The following is a 22,132-nucleotide window of genomic DNA, read 5'->3' as shown; positions in this document are numbered from 1 at the left end:
TATTCATGTAGTAGCTCAACTCAGCTCTACTTAAGGATAGCACTACAGGCAACAAAATAAAAATAGATCTATTTCATTTTTAGCAAGCATCGCTAATGACTAGAAACAGGTGTGACAAGGTCTTAATCATTTAAAGGATTTATTTTAATTAATAAGGAATAGTCTGTGGTAAGAGAAACTAGTTTGCTAGAAACATTTTATTCTTGCGGAAATTTTGCATTAGTTCATTGGATGTTGATTACACAGATTTATAGACAGAACTATGGTGCTCTGGGCAGAGTTACGGTTGTATATTACATGTGGTTAATCAACTTTGATTAATTTGTATATTATTAAAGAGAGACTTCTGTCAGCTTCACCACTTCAGTAATTACCTCTATAGGTGCCCAATATATGCGTGATTACACTTTTTGGAACTGCTTAAGTGATTAGGTATTTCATATTCTTATTTCTTAAGGCTTTTATTTTAAAAGCTTTTCAAAACAGTAAGAATTTTTTCTAATTAAAGCTCAAGGGACAATAAACATGGCCTCACATCTCCGTGATACCATGGAATGTTTTGTCCAGTGAGAAAATGTACTCCTAGAATCACAGCCTATGGCTTCCCCTAGCCATGCTATGCTCTCTGCTGCTGGCACCCTTGTCAAGAGAAGCCACTGATAAATGAAAACACCTATGATATTTAAAAACAAAATATAGGCCTCTGGGCGTAAGAAAAGGAGATGACAATCTAACTTATTATTTTCATTCCTTTTAACTCTCCCAATCACAGCTTATGTGTCCCTCTCACTAGATCCTAATCTCCTGGAGGGAGGGGTACAGTCTATTCATCTTGGTTTCCCAGAGTGCCTCACACTCAACAGATTCCGAATAAACATCTATTGAACCAAGATGAACTCAATGAACTTTAAGGCCACATTGTAGAGTCCGCCTTTACCCCACCCAAAACAATGAGATGTGATTTTAAGATACAACCCTCTGAATATTAAGTGGTATATATTCTTTACCTTGAGCACAAGTATAGTGACAAGATTGACAGTAATATACCATAAAGACAGAACAGAATCCAAATGGATAATAGGGTATCTACTGGCTACTGTATCCTGTAGAAACTTCAGAGGATGACTATTTCCAGTGGAAATCACATCGAAGGGCATGCTAGAACTTGCAGTTTCACTTCACAGACAGATGTTTACATACCTTCAAGTGGAAAGATTTGGACAGGGGCTACTTACTTTTGAATAACTTGTGTAAGTTGATATACTTGCATTTGAAATCTTACCTGAAATTAACTTCCAGCCCTTGAATACAGAAGACCTGCCATCTTATACAATCAACACTTTAAAAAAGTATAATTAATCTTTGCAGAGACAATGTACATATACATATATCTACTTTGTTATTTTTACATATTACTCACACATATACAGCTGCTTACCAAATAATTCCTCCCCAGAAGAATGAGAAAAATACATAAAAGGCTAAAGAACCCCAAATCACAAAGTGATTTATCCATGTCCAGAAACGAGTATCCAAGGCGAGCTGAAAAGATACAACACAGGAGATTTCATGATGGGTACATACTACACCAGGCAGTTAAGTACACTATGCTATCTGAGAACTTGCATACATTATGATACCTATGCGAGGATCTCGCTTGGGCCAGGCAACTAGAAGAGAGGGAAACTAAAAGAAGAACAGAATCCAGACTTTTCAAAGAGCTAGGGTAAGAACGAGCTAAGTTCTGTTCCAAGGTCTCCAGACCCAAGAGGACAGGCTTGGAGGTGTGATCAAGCAAGTAGCAGGTAGGTATGGGGCTGCAGATTCCTCACTACTGAAGGAAGGGCAGGCATTGAGGTAACTGTAATATCCTCAGACTGGAGCCCCAGGTCCTCAGGTGGTGGTGGCTGGGAAGCTGATGATAAAAGCAGAAGGCCTAGCTGGTGGAGGCAGGTATACTGAAAAGCAGTAGGAGGGGGAAAGGTTAGTTAGGAAGAATAGACAAACTACACAAACTACACAAAGGAGTCTTGATAGCTCAAACACAACAGATGGGGGTTATTAAATGCAAAGGCACCATGTAGCAATGAATCATGGGCCTGACTATGTAGTGTGCCTTTCAATTGCAAAACTGTTATCTAATCCATTAAATTAATAACATTTTCAGTTGCCTTAGATTTTAATCCCTCCCTGTTTCTGCCAGGGCTGATTGTTTCTTTAGATTGTGGCACCTGGGATTTTCAAATGCAATCTAAAAATAAAAAAGTATGGTCTGTTCTGCTTGTTTAAAATTTCTGGGCCACATGGACTGACATCCAGGGCATTTGTTTCTTGAAGAGGAGGTGGTGTCTCCGTTTTTTTTTTTCTTACTTGCTGTGACACCCTGGTCCTCGACTCCTGTTCTAAGTTTCTTGTTCATAAGCAGGATGTTGAGAACATCATTAATGTAGACCAGGCTTGAATTCCCACCTCTGGGCTGCTAGGGAGAAGGTCACGATAATATCCATCCGAAGATGAGAGAATGAATGTCTTTTGAGGGACACATGAAAGATGCTACAGTAAGGCCAACTTTAACTACAAAGGCCACTTGGGAGCCCTGGGGCCATATGCAAGACCAGGGGAAACAAAGGTGGAGAGGCTTCCGTGTCAAATCATGATCCTGTGAAAGGTAATAATAAATAGCAACAACTAGCATCTATTGTTCTGATCACATTCTATGTGCCAGACACCACTCTAAATGCTTTATGTGTATTCACTAATTGACTTCCCACCAAAAATCCTGAGAGAGGAAGGTACTACTTTTATCTCCATTTTGTAGAAAAAGAAGAAATGAGGGTACTGAGAAACGAAGTCACTTGCCCAAAAATAGCAGCTAGTAAGTGGCTAAATGGAGATGAATTGTTTAACATCTTCTTTTGCAGTCCTACAATATTACTGAAATAGTAGATGAAAAATGCAAACATATGTTAGTTCTATTTGGTATGAGAAATGAATCAGGAATAAAAACTTAGAGGGGAAATGACTAGAGGTTCTTTGTCAATCATACTTCTGGGATTCTAGTTTTGACCACTGGGCATACTGGAATGCATTTATTCATTCTTGGATCCCAGGTGAGGTGCTTATTACTGGAATGATCATCAAAAGAATTTGATTATGCTTTCAAGTATAAGAGAGTCCCAACTCATAAGTCTCAAGGGTAGAATTCAGCAAGGCTTCAGAGTATATTACATGGCTGCATGTTAATGCCAATGATTCTTGTATGTTACCTGCTGTATATTGTTATGCATTTCATCACTAATATGGATAAATTTCAGTGATAAATACATTATATGAAATTTCATCACTACTGAGCTCTTTTGCACACATATCTTGCTCATGGATACCTATTCAACTGTCTTAAGTACTCCCATTCCTTTGAGGCCTGGTGTTTGTAAACATAATCTTAAAACTATTCAAGTATTTAACATAGAAACACACACACACACGCACGCACAGCCTATTTATATACTACTTATACTGTCTTGAAAGAAGAAACAGATTTTCAACATAACTATGGTATATGAATTATTTTTTTAAATGAAACAAATTAAAGAAGATAGACAATATTCTGGAAAAAATGGATCACAAATAGCATACAAACGTCTAAATATCTAGTATCATACATATTTTAGTAAGTATTCAGACTTGAATAACAACCTGCAATACAAGTAAAGAGAAGACAAAAAAGAGAGAATAGTGTGAGACCGGAAAGAATTACAAAAGTGGTGTTAAATATATTTGAATAAATAAAAATCTAACCTTCAGAGTTACAGTGAATACTAAGACTGTAAAAACAATGGTTCCAAAAGTCCAGTTTCCATATACCTGCAAAACATTTAACAATTACACGCACCATGAATACACAAGCCTGCTTACAAAAATAAAAAGGCAAATTTAATCTTGGGTGTAACTGCTAAAGATATGGGTATAAAATGTTTAGGGAAGTATCTGATCAACAGATCAGGCCAAAATGTTGGATTTTACTGTGACCCTAAATTTTCTTGGACAGCTACAACACACTTGCGGTTGGTAGGGTTTATTTCCATTACTCCGTGTAGTACCGAACAGGGAACACACTGGTATAATAAAGGCAGGAAAAAAAAACCCTATTCCACTAACAGGAATGTTCATCAAAACAAGTCATTTGAATGATTCACGGCTCTACAGAGTTTGATATGGGCTTTCTCTGTAATAAAGAACTAAAGCTCTCAAATGAGAACTAATTTGTAGACAAATGGACTCTTATTTTAAAAATAGAGTCTAATTTTTTGGCAGTAAATATTAGAGCTGTCAGCATGTGCACATTAAAGAAAAGCAGGGAGCATGTACAAGTCAATAACTATGGCAATGAATGGCACATATGCTTACCAAATGCTGTCAAGATCTGAATGCATAACATTAAAACAGAAAATGAAATGTAAAACGTTTTAAAAAAATAATTAAAAAAACTAAGATTAACAGAAGCAAAAAAAAAAAGGATTTGATCAAATCATACATGGTGCTCTGTTTAATCACTGATAGCAGTTCTTACACTTACTGTAATTTTAGCAAACATTTAGAAGGATGGTGACATATATGGTCAAGTCTAATTTGGTTTTCACAAACCCAAAATGGGTAATGGATAAGACACAGGCTGGGCTGGAGCTCCCTAGGCGCCACCCAAAGAGTTTGCTGAGCAAATGAGCCAGGTCAACGGGAGCGCAGGAGAGTACCCACCTGCTTTGCAGCAAGCTCTTTTTAAGAAATCATCAGCTCTTTATCATTTATGCGCCAAATAAAATCAAATGTGAAAGTCACAGAATCAGCCATAATGCTAAAGGGACCTGAGAGATCACAGAATCTAATCCCTTAACTGACGTCCAAAGCTGACTTGGAAGGCTGAAATGACTGGCCTGCAGAGATTTAGCAGGGTACTTTCCTTGACCAGTGCTACGTGCATTTCCTTAAGTACTACATCTATTTCCTCCACAGTTACTCAGTGATTAATACTTTTTTTAAAGTAACCTTTACGCCCAGTGCCCAAAGTGGGGCTCAAACTCACGACCCCGAGATCAAGAGTCACATGCTCTATTGACTGAATCAACCAGGCGCCCCCAGGGATTAATATTTCTAAGGGATTCATATTAAACTGACTTGTGTTAGTCTACATTAGAAAGGTTGTGGACTGTAGTACCTAATTTCAGAGTATCTTTCATAGTCATTGGGCCTATTACTTCTGTAACAGATGTTGACTGTGTAGGTTCTGGACAGTTACTGTACTCAGTAAATTATTTTTGAACCTTTGCTTTGCTTCACGTTATAAGGATACAGAATGAGTAACCATTAAACAAGAACCCCAGAAATAGCAAAGAACGAACATAGTGAAAGCAGAGGTGAAGCGGTGGGCTCGAGTCTCATCGTGTGGCTGTGGCAAGACCTTGGCCTATCAGCCATGCTCTCCCAGAACACAGCCAGGGGAAAATCATCCCACTGCAGGTGCTGACTTATGTAGTCGCTTGCTAGGAAGGCACTGGTAGGATGAGTATAGTCTTTCTGGAAAACACTATGCTCCCATGTGGAAGGGAAAGAGGAAGAGAAGGGAATCCGTCCCTTTAACTATCGGGCTAACACTGCAAAGACAGAGTAGCTATGCCCTTCAAGTCCAAGCACGAAAGGCCACTATCAATAGGAAGTGAGTGGGGCCAGACTTTTAAAACAGGAAAAGTCTGGGGGCGCCTGACTGGCTCAGTCAGTAGATCATGTGACTCTTGATCTTGGGGTCCTGAGTTCAAGCCCCATGTTGGAGGGTAGAGTTTACTTAAAAAAAAAAAAAAAAAAAAAGGAAAAGTATAGGGGTCTAAATTCTGAGGTCCTAAGAACTCTGTACATCCATTAAAAATTATAGCCAAGTTAAGCTTCCAGAAGGTTTGCACAGAAGCTCTCTAGTTAGCCACACACATGGGAAGTGGTTTCTTACTTCAATACTTCTCTTGTTCTAAAAAAGTTCTAAGAACTAAATATTGTACCTCAAGAAAAAGTTTACAAAATGATTACAGCTAGATTATGTGTATGATAAATCCAGTACCTATAGAAAAAGAATAAGCCATGCTTACTATACCAAGATGTAATGAAGTATTTTTTTACCTTTGCATTTTCTTCTAGGGATGAAGTCTGAAAAAGAAAGTAAGTACCAAAGAAGAACATTGTCCCTTCAAATGCAGCTAGAAACGTCCAATATAAGAAGGGTCCCAACTGTAGCATGGCATTGCCAGAAATTTTCCTATTGAGAAATGGACAAAGAAACCACAGGTTAATGAATCTCTGTGAATCTCTGTAGGCTGTCTATTTAAAGATCCGGTGAAATGCCAAAAGTGCACAGAGGCGTGACCCTGTTATAATGAAGAGAGGCATCCCCGAGGGACTGGAGGGCCATACTGATCTGCAGGTTCATCTCCGTGCAATTGCCTCTGGACTGAGGCACTGAGTACATAGTCAAAAGCACTAAGTTTAAAATCCTGGCCACAGACAACAATAACATCATCAAAAATAATTAGCTCCCATTTATTGAGTACTTCTTTTATGTCAGTAAACTGGGTTAAGAGTTTTATATATATTGTCCATTTTTATCCACAAAAAAACCACACGAGATAGGTATTTGTCAGTCCCATTTACAAATAATGAGACTCCGAAAGATGTATCATAATGGTTCCCAAACTATGGTGCACACTGGAATCACCTGGGGATCTTTAAAAACACTGATGCCTGACTCCCACCCTCATTCTGATTTAACTGGCATGAGGCGTAACCTGGGCATTAGGATATTTCTGAAGCTCCCCAGGTGACTCTAATGTGCAGTAAATTTAGAAACACTAGTGCAGGAGTGTGCCTGAGTTCATTCAGTTAGTAAAGGGACGCGCTGATATACAGCCATAGATTGACCTGACTTCAAGTCATATGCATATGCTCTCAACCAAGCTACCATGGCTTTTCCAACTACAATTGCTAAGATATTTCTTTTAATCAAGATTTCTTCTTGGGAATGTAACCTTTTCTAGGTCTCAGGGTACCCTTTATATTTTTTTCAATTGAGTCAAATGTTTCAAGCTGTAGAGTCATGTTTTCATAAATAGTAGGTGGATCGAAACTTTAAAATCTGTTAAAATAACACAATCTTCTACGCACAAGTCAGAGTGTTAAATATGGCTGATAATTCTAATGGAGCAGAGGTGCAGAAAGAAGATGGGTTTGTGCAAGGAATTCTTTTGGCTTCTATTTCAAATTGCTCCTTTTTTTAAGAGAGAGAGAGTGGGGCGGAGAGAGGGAGAGACAGAATCTTAAGCAGGTTCCATGCTCAGTTGAGGAGCCCGACGTGGGGCTTGATCTCACAACCCTGAGATCATGACCTGAGCCAAAATCAAGAGTCGATTGCTTAACTGACTGAACCACCCAGGCCCCCCTTAAGTTGCTCTTAACATTTATCAGAAGGTAGCTCATCACTCACACTGTTGCCAATACCATATAGAACATCTCTTGGCTTTATCGAATAAACACCTTTATAATGTAAATGCAAGTGATCCTTATTCACTTAGTATTGAGTACTGTGGGGTTTTCTGAAAACATGGCAATTATGTAACTTTTACCTAATAGGATTTCCAGGTGCATGAAGGAATTTGAAATTCGGGGGATGCATGATGGCAATGTGTCAGTGTTTGCCCTAGAAAAACTGCAGAAGGAAAGAGGTGGCTGCTTCTCAGAAACAAGCTCCCCCCACACATAAGTCACATTGTCAAGGCAACTGGGAGCCACAAGGGAAGCACCTTCCTAAAGATTCTTTTTTTTTTTTTTAAGATTTTATTCATTTATTTGACAGAGCGAGAGAAGGAACACAAGCAGGGGGAGTGGGAGAGAGAGAAGCAGACTCCCCACTGAGCAGGGAGCCCGATGCGGGGCTCGATCCCAGGACCCTGGGATCATGACCCAAGCTGAAGGCAGATGCCCAACGACTGAGCCCCCCAGGCGCCCCCTTCCTAAAGATCAATGAGTGCCCAGCAACCGCCAGTCCATGAGGCTTTTGCGAGTCACTGAATTTGGGCTGAGGCAAGAGTGAATCCTGTGTTTCTAGACTGTCTCTGCGAGCTACCTTACACACCGTGGGAAGAAGGGCAGGGGATCATGGTATGTTGGGTGACATTCAAGGCTTTCTAGCTGCCCTCAAACGGATGACAAAGCTGTTGGAAACTCAGTATGACAGCTGCCATGACTGAGAACATGAGAGAAAATGAAGATTTGGGGGGCAGTTGCCCTGCCGCACAGGCCTGAGCACCTCCCTCTGATGGGAAGCGGCAGGTGTACCGGAACCTTTCTTTCACCTTTTAAAGCTGTAGAAGAAACAAACTACACCTCTTCCCTCTCTAGAACGACAGTTTACTATTTAAATTTCTCTTAAAAGCATGAAAATATCCAAATAGATCGTTTCGTGTCACAAAATATTTGACAAGTGCCTGAGTCACTACGTCCCTGCAGGTGAAATTTGTAGTATGCCACACGATGCCAGCCACAATATTAAGTGGTACGGCTGCAGAGAGGGCCACAGAGGGTGACTAGGGCTTCATGTTTCCAAAGGAATAACTGGAGTAACAGAGCACTCTACAGTACAGTGACAGGCTGAGATCCGTGTAGCAAGTATACCCTCTGGAAAATCACCTCCACCTGTAGTTCCCTACCTCAAACTTCATGGACACCCTTAAAATAATTGGTACTCAACAGCTTTCTGCAGGTTTTCAACATTCTTGATGTATGAAAACGCTCAGCACAGCCCTGAAGTTATGTGGAGGAGGGTGTTAGAATAAGATTAATAGCTCCCATCTAATTGAAAACTATGTGCCAGGGACTGTTTTAAATTGTTTAAATGTAGTCACTCACTGAATCCTCACAAGAACACTGGGATTGGCTGCTACTGTTACCCACATTTTACCGAAGGTGAAACCGAGGCACATGACAAAGTCACACAGTTAGACAGGAGTGAGCGGGGACTGGAGTGTGGTCTGCTGGCTGGAGCTCTTGCTGGGACTGAATGGGAGGGATTCCGCCCACTGCTGCCCGAATCCCACGTTAGCCGGAGCAGCCGCGCTAGGGAACTTCACTTTAGTTTTGTCTGGAGACAAACACTGCTGGTCAGTGTTTGAAAACCGCCACGCAGCTGGGAAGCGCATGGGGCTAGTCATCAGGGGGACTAAATTCTGATCTTGATTTGGCCTCTAGTTACGCCATGTGTCCTCAGGTGAGTCATTTCTGGGCCGTGGTTCCTCATTTAAAAAAAAGAGCATGGGAGCTGATGCTCTGTCAGATTTCTCCCAGGGCTTCTATGATTCCCCTCTAGATATAACTATCCCCTTGCCACAAATGAAGGGAAAAGAAGAACATGCTAATACCAGAAGAATGCAATCAGCAAACTCCAGATTGGGGTAAACGCTGCAAGATAAATGACCCAGTTTTGTCAAAAAATAAATTGCCAGGTTAACCTACAGATTAAAACAGACTCAAGAAGCATATTAACTAACTACAACATATGGACCTTATATTCTGATTCAAACAAGCATGCTATAAAAAGAAATGAGTCAACCTGGGGGCACCTGCATGGCTCAGATGGTTAAGCATCTGCCTTCAGCTGAGGTCATGATCCCAGGGTCCTGGGATTGGGCTCCCTGCTCAGCAGGGAGTCTGCTTCTCCCTCTCCCTCTGCCCCTCCCCACCATTCATGCTCGAGTGCTCTCTCTCCCAAATGAATAAATAAAAAATCTAAAAAAAAAAAAAAAAAAAATGTGTCAACTGGAGAAATTTGAACCTTGACTGGATGTATGATAATATTATGGACTTTAACGTTAAAGTTTTAGGTATGACAGGGTACTGTTATTTTTTTAAGTCCTTATCTTTTTAAGAGATACTTACTGAAATAACTATTTTATATAGTGTTTGGTACTGTTATTTTTTTAAAGTCCTTATCTTTAAGAGATACTTACTGAAGTAATTATTCTATATAATGTTTGGTATTTATTAAAAAATAAGTCTGCAATAGAGCAAACAGGGTTACTCATGAAATAGGATAAACCCTGAACTGATAATTATTGAAACTATGAGTAGTGAGGATAGGGCAGTTCACTCTATTAATAGTATTTTTGCTACTACTGTGCATGTTTGAAATTTTCAATTTTTCCATCTTTAAAATAATGACAAACTTCATAAAGCTAGTTAAGTCCAACAATTACTAAATATAACTTTTATGAGTCATACTGGTTAAAGAAATCCCTTAAATTTGTGCACCTTCACTTCATACAAATAAACCACCTGAGTTGCTCTACTGCACTTGCTATCCATTATTTAGCAATGACTATCATCTGCTATAAATTAACATCTTCATCCTTAGGTGCAGGCTTAACTTATAAAAACCTAATTAAATCGTATGTTAAGCAACTGGCCAAGTACCCCATCCATAGAGAAAAGCATCCATTTACAACTGACACAAAATGGATATAATGGCTTGATGAGTTATTTTCTTCAGCAGTACAGTTTTATTTATTTTTTTAAAAAGATTTTATTTATTTATTTGACAGACAGAGACAGCGAGAGAGGGAACACAAGCAGGGGGAGCGGGAGAGGGAGAAGCAGGCTTCCCGCTGAGCAGGGAGCCCGATGTGGAACTCGATCCCAGGACTCTGGGATCATAACCTGAGCCGAAGGCAGATGCTTAATGACTGAGCCACCCAGGTGCCCCAGCAATACAGGTTTTAGAACGGCGCTAACAAAGTAGAGGAAGCTACGCTTCTGGGGCAGTTTAAGTCTCGGAGCACTTGAGTGGCTCAGTCGGTTAAACAATCAACTTCTGGTTTTGGCTCAGGTCACGATCTTGGGGTCATAAGATCGAGCCCCGCGCTGGGCTCCACGCTCACTGAGTCCGCTTCGGATTCTCTCCCTCTCCCTCCCCTTCTGCCCCTGACCTCACTCACTTGTGCGCACACACTCTCTCTCTAAAATAAATACATAAAATCTTAAAAAAATAAAAGAGAAAATCTAACATTATATCAGTTCAACCCATTATAGGTAGGAATCAATACTCTATAAATCTTCGTGTGTGCCCCCCCCTTTTTTTGGTAGTTAAAATAAAGTGTCTTCGTGTGAGACTCCAGAACTCTATGACAATGTAGGTTCAAGTTTTAGCAGTTAGTGATTTTGAACTAGATGGTTCACATACATTCGTGGACAGGACCTACATCTAGGACATACACCATTTTCCTACTGAATGGTAGAGTTTAAGTAGCTAAAAATTCAGAACAGAACCATGCAATCAAATCAGGTGGGCAATTGTGTCCTTCCTACCTGTGGATGAAAAGAAATCCACGATTTTGAAAGTCTGTAGTGGTTTTTAACAACGTGCTCTACTTACATATACAATCGGGGATCTGAGGTCAGAGTGTCAATGTTGATGTGCTGCTCCAGCAGGCTGTAGGCCAGGATGGGTAAGGATGTGAAGCAGATATTGTACATTGTAAGGTAAGCGGCATCATACAGTGGCTGAAATGACAAACAACAGAAGAAAAAACGTATGTGTTTGGAAAAACCACAAGCTGAATCCAGACAGTTTCCTTTCACGTTTGTCGTGATAGCAAAAGAAGTTTATAAATAAGGCCACTCTCACTGATAACTGTAGAAAAGAAATGAACATATTGTGATATATCATATTAATATATACTCCCTTTCCACAGGATCTTATTCAGAATGTATACATGCTATAAGGTCTATTTCTAACAAATATTTACTAACAGATTTTGAAAAGATTTCTCAGTGAACAAAGACCAATTAAATATAAGCCTGGAACCCCTCAGGGAGACTAAGCATAGGCAGTGGCCAGCCTGTGTCATCGTGGTTTTGTTGTTGTTAATATTTTACATAGTTTTAAGTATCACTATAATTTTCTCTAGGCTGTATTTATGATATTGAATGTGGCCATTTACTAAGGATTAAATAAACGTATTTGCAAAAACAAAGCTAAAAACAGGTACACAGGCATGACTTCCTTAGGCTCCAGACCCAAATCTCCACCTTTCTGCTGGCTGTCCCATAGGCATCTGCAACTCAAAATGTCTAAAACCAAACTCATTAACTTTCCCCTTAAATTTGCTTTCTCCTACGTTCTCTATCTCAGTGAAGAGCCCCTACAATGTTGCAACCAGAGTCCCTCTCTTGGTGCCCAGCACCATCTGGGTGCTCAAGAAATATTTTGAAATTAGTGATTCTCCTATCTCACTAGCCATTTCTTTAGTCTCCTATTCTGCCTGAGCCCTCTGTTGGAGTGTTCCAGCAATCAAGTGTTTGGAACTTCATACTCACTCTCTAGGTGATCTCACCAGTTCTGTGTTTTAACACCATCCATTCACTGAACATTCCCAAGTATTTATCTCTGGCCCAGACCTGTCCCCATGTATCTAGTTACCCACTTGTTACCTCTTGGAAATGTATTTCAAACCTACATCCAGAACTGAACTCCTTAGCTCAAACCGGCTCCTCTTGAAGTGTTCCCCATCTCAGGAAAGGGCAACTAAATCTTGGTGATCAAGCAGAACCAAAATCTTGGATTCATCCTTGACTCTTTTCTTTTTCATACCCACATCCAGTCAATTCAGGAGTGTTTACTGGCTCTACCTTCAAATATATTCAGAACCAGATCACTTCTCAGCATCTCCACAGTTACCACCCTGCAAGCTTCCTAAATGGCTCCCTACTTCTCCCCTTGATCTCCAGTCCACACAATGGCCCGAGTAGTTCTGTCAGAAAGGAAGCCAAATCAAGTCACTATTTTGTTCAAACTCGGCAGTGGGTTCCTTTATCTCTGAAAGTTAAAAAAAAAAAAAAAAAAAAAGGTTCCTACAAAGGAGTGGCTATCCAGTCCCACTTGATCTGGCTTCTTCTGTCTGGCCTTCTCTCTTAGATCTCTCCTGCTCCTTGCTCATTCCACTCCAGCAGCAATGCCTTCCTCACTGTACCTCCAACATGTCAGGCACACTCCTGATTTAGGACTTCCTTTGAACTTGCTGTTGCCCCTGCCTGGAACATTTTTCCTTTAGAGAGCCTCATGGATTACTCCCTCACTCACAAATATCAGCTCAAATGTCACTTTCTCAGAGAGACCAACCTTGATTTAAGTTGCTACTCCCTTTCTCACGGACATATTTCCCCTATTATCTTGTTTTTTATTTTCCTATAGTACTAATCACCTTTTATCTTGTTATACATTTATTATTTTTACTGTCTCTCTTCACACTAGAATTCAAGCTCTACACGGGCAGGGATTTTTATCTACTTTATCAACAGGCATAGACTGAGAGAAACAAGGCAGCCCCTAACATCTAGAAACTGTCCTGGCACTCACAAGCTAGGCAATGGTGTTCTCCTGTCGAACACGAACAATTTCATCGAATAACAACATCAAACAAGGCTATTCTGTCACCATGACGGATCGAGACAAGAACATCAACCCATAATCACGTTGAACACAGAATATGAACATTGTCCAAATCACAACATTAAACAATATCCCTGTTCTGGCAAATATGGGTGACTATTGTTTCTTCACCAACGACAGTGGTAGCCTCCTAGTCTTCAAGCCTCCTGGTAAGATGCACTGAAATGCTTAGTCATAAAATTACCCCCACTTACTGACAGCACCCAATCTAGAGCAAGCCCCGCTCATCTTAAACTTTTCCCCAAATAGGGGCGCCTGGGTGGCTCAGTTGTTAAGCGTCTGCCTTCGGCTCAGGTCATGATCCCAGGGTCCTGGGATCGAGCCCCGCATCAGGCTCCCTGCTCAACGGGAAGCCTGCTTCTCTCTCTCCCACTCCCCCTGCTTGTGTTCCCTCTCTCGTTGTGTCTCTCTCTGTCAAATAAATAAATAAAATCTTAAAAAAAAAAAATTTCCCCAAATGACCTAATTCAAGCCCAAATCTTTTTTTTTTTTTTTTAAAGGATTTTATTTTTAAGTAATCTCTATACTCAATACGGGGCTCGAACTCACGACCTCGAGATTAAAGGTTGCACACTCTACTGATGGAGCCAGTCAGGTGTCCCAAGCCCAAATCTATGATTTTTCTAATACTCTCTTCCTGAGAGGCTCCACTGTTCCTCATGTTACTTTCATTAATCTGTTTTTGTTTTGTTTTGTTTTTATATCATTTATTTCTGCTGTAATTTTTATTATTTCCCTTCTTTTGCTGGCTTTAGGCTTTATTTGCTATGTTGGTTCCTTTTCCAGCTCCTTTAGGTGTAAGGTTAAGTTGTGTATCTGAGAATTTTCTTGCTTCTTTAGGTAGGCCTGTATGGCAATATACTTCCCTCTTGGAACCGCCTTTGCTGTATCCCAAAGGTTTTGGATGTCATGTGTTCATTTCCATTTGCTTCCATGTATTTTTAAAAATTTCTTCTTTAATTTCCTGGTTGATCCATTCATTCATAAAGTAGGGTGTTCTTTAACCTCCATGTATTTGTGGTCCTTCCAAATATTTTCTTGTGGTTGACTTCAAGTTTTAATGCACTGTGGTCTGAAAATACGCATGGTATGATCTCAATCATTTTGTACTTTCTGAGGCCTGTTTTGTGACCCAGTATGTGATCTATTCTGGAGAATGTTCCACGTGCACTCGAAAAGAATGTGTATTCTGCTGCTTTAGGATGAAATGTTCTGAATATAGCTGTTAATCCCATCTGGTCCAGGGTGTCACTCAAAGCCCTTGTTGATCTTCTGCTTAGAGGATCTGTCCATTGTTGTGAGGGGGATGTTAAAAGTCCTCTACTATTACTGTATTACTGTCAATGAGTTTCTTTATTATTAATTGATTGATTTATTTGGGTGTTCCCAAGTTGGGGGCATATTTACAATTGTTAGATCTTCTTGATGGATAGACCCCTTAGTTATGATATAATGACCTTTTCCATCTCTTGTTACGGTCTTTATGTATTTATTTTTTATTAAAGATTTTTATTTATTTGACAGAGATAGACACAGCAAGAGAGGGAACACAAGCAGGGGGAGTGGGAGAGGGAGAAGCAGGCTTCCTGCGGAGCAGGGAGCCCGATGCGGGGCTCAATCCCAGGACCCTGGGATCATGACCTGAGCTGAAGGCAGGTGCTTAACAACTGAGCCACCCAGGCGCCCCACAGTCTTTGTTTTAAAATCTAGTTTGTCCGGGGCACCTGGGTGGTGTAGTTGGTTAAGTGTCCGACTCTTGGTTTTGGCTTGGGTTGTGATCTCAGGGTCATGAGTTGAGGCCTGTGTTGGGCTCAGTGATCATTGCAGAGTCCACCTGGGGCTCTCTCTCCCTCTCCCTCTGCCCCTCCCTGCCACGCTCTCTCTCATTCTCTAAGATAAATAAATAAATCTTAAAAAAAAAATCTAGCTTATCTAAGTATGGCTACTCCAGCTTTCTTTTGATGTCCATTAGCATGACAGATGGTTCTCTATCCCCCCACTTTTTTTTGAGAGAGAGAGAGAGAGAGAGAGAGAGAGAGAAAACGGGGAGGTGGGGAGGGGCAGAGAGAGGGAAAGAGAATCTGGTTTTTTTTTTTTGAGAAAGAATCTCAAGCAGGCTCCACGCCCAGTGCAGAGCCCAACATGGGGCTCAATCTCACAACCCTGAGATCATGACCTGGGCTGAAATCAAGAGTCAGACGCTTAACCAAATGAGCCACCCAGGTGCCCCCATCCCTTCACTTTCAATCTGCAGGTATCTTTAGGTCTAAAATGAGTCTCTTGTAGGCAGCATATAGATGGATCTTGTTTTTTTACCCATTCTGATACCCTATGTCTTTTGATTAGAGCATTCAGTCCATGTACATTCTGAGTGATTATTGAAAGAGATGAGTTTAGTGCCATTGTGTTACCTGTATAATTGGTGTTTCTGGTGATGTTCTCTGGTCCTTTCTAGTCTTTGTTGATTTTGGTCTTTTTTTTTCTTCCACTCAATGAGTCCCCCTTAAAATTTCTTTGCAGGGCTGATTTAGTGGTCATGAACTCCTTTTGTTTTTGTCTGTCTGGGAAATAATTTCTCTCTCCTTCTATTCTGAATGACAGGCTTGCTGGATAAAGAATTCTTGGCTGCATATTTTTCCCATTTGGCATGTTGAATATCTCCTGCCACTTCTTTCTGGCCTGCCAAGTTTCTGTGGACAGATCTGCTGCAAACCTGATCTGTCTTCCCTTGTAGGTAAAGGACTTTTATCCCCCGCCCCCACTGCCCAACCTCACTGCTTTCAGGATTCTTTCCTTGTCTGTATTTTGTGAATTTGACTATGATATGCCCTGGCGATGGTCAGCTTTTGTTGAATTTAATGGGAGTTCTCTGTGCTTCTTGGATTTTGATGTCTGTGTCCTTCCCCAAATTAGGGAAGTTTTCAGCTATAATTTATTTGAATAAACCTTCTGCCCCTTTTTCTCTCTCTTCACCTTCTGGGACTCCTATGATACGAACATTGTTTTAATAAGTCACTTAGTTCCCTAACCTATCTTTGTGGTTCATTACCTTTCTTTCTCTCTTCTTTTCAGCTTCATTATTTTCCGTAATTTTATCTTCTATTTCACTGATTTGCTCCTCTGCTTCGTCCATCCTTGTTTTTATGTCCTCCACTTGGGATTGCATCTCGGTTATATCATTTTTAATTTTGGCCTGACTAGATTTAAGTTCTTTTATCTCCACAGTAAGGGATTCTCTAGTCTTCTATGCTTTTTTCAAGCCCAGCTAATCGTCTTTTTAAAATTCCAGTTCAGACATCTTAATTATATCTGTACTGATTAAATCCTTTGCCCTGAGTTCCACTTCCTGTTCTCTTTTGGGGTGAATTTCTCCGTCTCATCATTTTGTCCAGAAAAGAAGAAAATGAAACAAACCCCCCCACAAAAAACAACAAAGAAAAACCCAAAAAAACAAGAATTCCCCCCAAAACCCTAGATCCTGGGTGTGTTTTGGTCTGCTTCTTAGAAGAATCTAGATCCCAAAATAAATAAATAATAAATAAAAGTAACCAAAAATACAAAAATATAAAGTATACACAAATAAAAATTTGAAAAATTAAAAAAATTTACAAAATGAATTGAAAAGAAAATAAATGAAAAAACAAAAAAATAAAAAGTAAAAAGGAAGCTAGATCCTATTTTCCCCTAGAACTGAAGCTTTGCAGCACTCTATGATCAGTAAACTTGGTGTAAGTGAGTTGTTTGTGCCGGTCTTCTGGGGAAGCAGCCTGTTGGGATGATTCTAAGGTGGACCTGTCCTAGTGGAAATGCGCCTCCAGGGCGTAGGGGGGCGGGGCTTGGTGTAAGCAGCTCCGGATTCCACTAGGTGGTGCTGTTTTGCTCCCTGAAGGCTCTCAGCACTGATGGGTGGGATGAATATGGTAGTGTACCACTCTCTAGCCCTAGAGCTGAAAGTTCCCGCCCCCCACTCCTCAGTGAGCCCTCACAGAAGAGCAGTCAATCACTGATTTCCGTCAGAACCCTGCGTTCAACTGATCTGTGTCTGAGTTTTTTTTTCTTTAATCTCAGGCACACAACTGAGTTTCAAAACTCTGAATTTCAAGGACTACCACAGCGCAGATGTGCGCTGCTCTTCTGGGGGAGGGCCTTGCCACACTTTTGCGAGTTGCTGGCCCCTGCCAGGAAAGTGGTCACATAAATGTGCAGGGGTTTGCAGTTTATGGCAAAATAGGGCAGAAAGCTGGCACCAAGAATCACTGTTCTCAGCTGGCTTCTATGTTCCTATGCCTGGGAACAGTGCAACCTATTCTTGGGACCCAGGGGATCCTCAGACCATGGTGTCCCTCCTGGGATTCCACCCTGCTTTGCCACCTGAGTGCCTTTAAGCTGGGCACATCCCCCACTGTAGCAGACTTCTAAAAGTTCTGATTTTTGCACTACGGTGCTCATAATGTTTTGCAGTAGCCTCCATAAACAGGCTCCCTCCCCGCCACTGTATCTACGGCTATATCTCCCCCAATTCAAATCTCTGCACCTCCTACCTTCCAAAAGGTGGTTGCTTTTCTACTTGCAGACTTGCAGTTTTTGTTCTCTCAGACTTCTGATTGATTTCTTGGTTGTTCAGAATGATTTGATAACTATGTAGCTGTGTTCAAGGGACAAGACATGCTTAGGGTCCCCCTAATGCTCCACCATCCTAACTCCCCTAGATTTAAACTCAGCAAAAATTATCTTCTGAATTGAAAAGAACCCCCAAATAGGTGTTTTGTTCCTTTTCATTTTCAAGGGAGAGGATTAGTTTGTTGGCACACAATACTATATTTTCATTGGAAACTACCCCATTTTCACTAATGAGAAAATTGAAAACAACAACAAACATACAAACAAAAAGATTGCCTGGTGAGTAATTTCGTCTTGAATTTCATTCAAACAAAAGAAGCATCAATCTACTTTTTTTCCACAACGGTACTTCAATGTTACATGAGAGATAATTATAATTCTTAGATGCATAATTAGGACACAGAATGTCCTCAAAACAAACAACAGGTTTAGTTGATAATAGTTTCTTATTAAACCTGCTACAAATGTTTTCTTTTCACATAGGAAAAAGACCAGTACTATCCTAGCTTTGCTAAAGAAAGAGTTGCTTTTTGCTTAAAGAATCTGAATCCTGGTCCCATTTCTACATTCTCTGTAGCTTGCTCTCCAATTTCCAGGGTTGGAGAGAACATGTGACATGGACTTAAGTTGAAAAAGGCTGCCTACCTGTATGTACTCTAAACATATTTGCAATAATGGTTGCTACATCCAGCACTAGCACAAGGCCAAAGTAAAAAATAAAAATATTGCACATGATGCCACCACCTGAGAGAGACCTTCTTTTTACCCGATACACTTTTCCTCTAAGATGTCTGACAGTTCCCTCCCTCCTCTCCTTCAGATCTCTGCCCAAATGTCACCTCAGGGAGAACTTTCCAGATCATCTCTAAAATAGCAGACTTCTGCATTCATGCTCCACCAGTTTATAATGCTTTACTTTTTCCTTTGGAGCCTGTATCAGTACCTGACATATTTGTATGATTGCAGTCTCACCCCCTAACACTATACTGCAAGCTCCATGGCTAAGACTTTGTTTTGATCACTGTTATATCCCCAGCACTTAGCCTGGCATACAGTAGGCACTCAAGAGATACTCATTAAATGAACGGACCTACCATCTGAGCAACTGAGGAAGCCAAACATCAACTCCTATGGAAACCTCAATAGCTAAGGTAACCTAAGCAGACTCCAGACAGACTAGGGTCTGAGTCTCAGATGGCTTTATAAGGAATAAGTCCTTTCCTCATACAACTTGTGAACACACTCCTTTCAAACTAAAAACAATGTTTTAACCAGATTAAGCCAATTTCCCTTTAGCATTCTGCTACAAAATTTGAAATGTCTTTTTATTTTTTGAAGATTTTATTTGACAGAGAGAGAGGGAGAGAGAGAGAGAGAGAGAGAGAAAGAAAGAGAGAAAGTACAAGCAGGGGGAGTGGGAGAGGGAGAAGCAGACTCCCGGCTGAGCAGGGAGCCTGATGTGGCGCTCGATCCCAGGACCCTGGGATCATGACCTGAGCTGAAGGCAGATGCCACCCAAGCACCCCTGAAATGTCTTTTTAATACCTGCACTCATCCACGAAGTGAGCATTTGACCAGTAGTAATCTGGATGTTCAGACAAAGCAGATTCATCAGAATTTAGAAAACTCTCTGTAACTAAGACTGTTAGTTTTGCATACAAGAAGGCTGATGGCACTTCCTACAGCTGGTAGATGATTAATTCATAAAGCAACTCTGCTGAACTGGCACCACGGGCTTGACCACAAGACACTGATGTAAGGAAGAGCATACCCAATGAAGAGGCAAGTTCTAGGGAAAGAGAGCAATCACTTTTCATTCAGAAGAACATACTGTCTTAAAAATACTGCCAAGAAATTAGAAAAAAAAATCTCTTCCTAGCAGGAGGAATGAGGTATGCCTTGAAATTTAGAAACTCGGTCTCTAATATCTGCGGTGATGTTACCATTAGCTCAGCATGGCAAAATCACTGAATTGTTCATAGATTAACTGCAAAATTTCTCAGTCATTGAGCATTCCAGCTCCTGTACTGGGCTATCCTTCCACTAGAAGTGACACAAGTTCCATTCCAGTTGTTAAGGCTATAAATGTGCATGCCCTTCCCACCACTTATGTATCAATATAACATATATCCTATTCTTTATGTAATAATAGATGTTCAGAAAACAATAAAGGACAAAAAATGTAGAGTTGCTCAAGTAATCCAAGGCTCTATCCAGGGATCACAGCTTCTTGGCCAGTTGAAAGATCAACATTCTTCTAGCAAATCAACCTGAGAAACTGCAAAGGTGTGAGATTTTATTTGATGAAATATTAAACTACACCATTTTAGGATTATTGGAAAGCATGGTTTACACTGATTAAAAGAAATACTCTTAGGGTTATCTCCTTAAGGTATCTCCTCCAACAGGAGGTACCAAATAACTTTCAAGAAGAAAGGAATAATAAGAACATCACTAAAGCAAAGACATAAACATTTGCTATTGTCAAAAACCAGGGCAAGAAGATCAACTGTTGAACCAAAAAATAAAAAAAAATAATAAAATTGTTTTACTTTGAACATACCTCTCTCATCTCTACAATCCAATACATAAAAAGGTAATTTATTCATGGCCAACATAAAGTACATTATAACAAATAACTAGGGAAACAAACCTGTTGTGAGAATCCACAGAAGAACTGGTACAAAAATTGTGGCAAAATGAAACAAAGGTTCTGGAAAAAAAAATGTAAAAAAGAGTTAGTTTTCACTTGAACTTTCTAAACTAGCACAGGATATTGTACTCCAAATAGTCTACAGTCAATCCCAAGCCCTTCTAATCATAACACAATAAATCTCTATTACGGTTATAAGCAAACAGCTCAAAGACAAATGATTAACTCATATTAATACCAACTTTTGCCTTACCAAGCAGAAAGAGGATCTCACCTTATGAGAACCTCTTGCTATTCTTCCTTGAGGGAAGACATAAGCTCATACAAACACAAACATTTAGGTATTACCCCTTAAATGCCAATCTGATTTGCAAAATCAACATAAGGCAGACTGACATAAAGCTCAAAGTGTACATTTAAAGTCAATTAATGCCCATAAACAGCCAGGATACACTAACAGTACCAACTAATGCTTTACTGTCTTTATTACTGCCTCATCAAACAACTGACATATTATTATTGATCACCTATTATATGCAAAGATGGTACTGTGGGTAATACAAAAAAATAAATAAATAAATAAAACAAAAACCCAGAGCAAAGCTTCTTACTCCTAAGGGACTTATTTAATTGGGAGAACACTAAAAACAAATAGGAAAAAATGTAAGCTGAGAATTCATAACACAGTAAAAGCCACTAGGTAGGACTATAAATACTGAAATTAATGTCTTCAGGCAAAATCACCAGAACTAGTATTTTCAAATGAGTGCCACCCGTCGTGGTAGGATGGGACCCCATTTGAGAGCTGTTCTCACTTGTTCATGATGTCTCTGGATGTCTCTTTGGGTAGCCCTTCAAGAGCCCGTTTTCGGGGTATGTCAGAAAACTAGTCTCTTTCCTTCTGTCACACATTCTCACCTAGCTAATTTACCAGGCTAGGAGGCTTGAAGCTGTTTTTAAAAATCCAATGCATCCTCGAAGGATGAACATCTGCTATAGCTGAGGGTATTTAGGTGAATATACTACAGGCTCTGGAAGCTCTTCCTAAAGAAAAGTGCTATACATGTATTGAATTAAGTCCTACAGCATCGGCGTGTCAGAGCTCCCAAGGTCACCTCTTGAAAGGGGGACACTCACGTGTATGCATCAATTTTGGGAGAATGCAAAACCATACTTAAAAAAAAAGTGCTCTGAGGTTGGAGGAGGCAGTACTCAGGGGGGTTATGGGGGTGCTTTGTGGGAAGGGAAGGTCTGACTCTCCCACTAGAATGTAAGTCCCCTGAGAACAGAGACTTTGCCGTCTTAGTCCTTATGAATCTTTAGGT

The 22,132-nt window shown here is 40.3% G+C and overlaps 1 protein-coding gene across 8 annotated transcripts in view; it reads right to left on the bottom strand.

Moving 5' to 3' along the window:
• ATP11C (ATPase phospholipid transporting 11C (ATP11C blood group)) overlaps positions 1–22,132 on the bottom strand; it is a 174,336-nt gene that overhangs the window by 13,400 nt on the left and 138,804 nt on the right. For all 8 annotated transcript variants that reach the window (XM_078064938.1, XM_078064936.1, XM_078064935.1 and 5 more), the window contains 5 exons: positions 20,808–20,867; positions 11,459–11,586; positions 6,163–6,298; positions 3,799–3,864; positions 1,439–1,542 (listed from right to left, as the gene is read on the bottom strand). In XM_078064938.1, the coding sequence (XP_077921064.1) occupies positions 1,439–1,542; positions 3,799–3,864; positions 6,163–6,298; positions 11,459–11,586; positions 20,808–20,867 (494 nt within the window). The remainder of the gene's footprint in view (positions 1–1,438; positions 1,543–3,798; positions 3,865–6,162; positions 6,299–11,458; positions 11,587–20,807; positions 20,868–22,132) is intronic.

The sequence above is a fragment of the Halichoerus grypus genome, chromosome X, assembly GCF_964656455.1.
Source record: "Halichoerus grypus chromosome X, mHalGry1.hap1.1, whole genome shotgun sequence".
NCBI lineage: Eukaryota > Metazoa > Chordata > Mammalia > Carnivora > Phocidae > Halichoerus > Halichoerus grypus.
The sequence above is the reverse complement of the archived record's forward strand: the minus strand, read 5'-3'. Positions and strand labels throughout refer to the sequence as shown.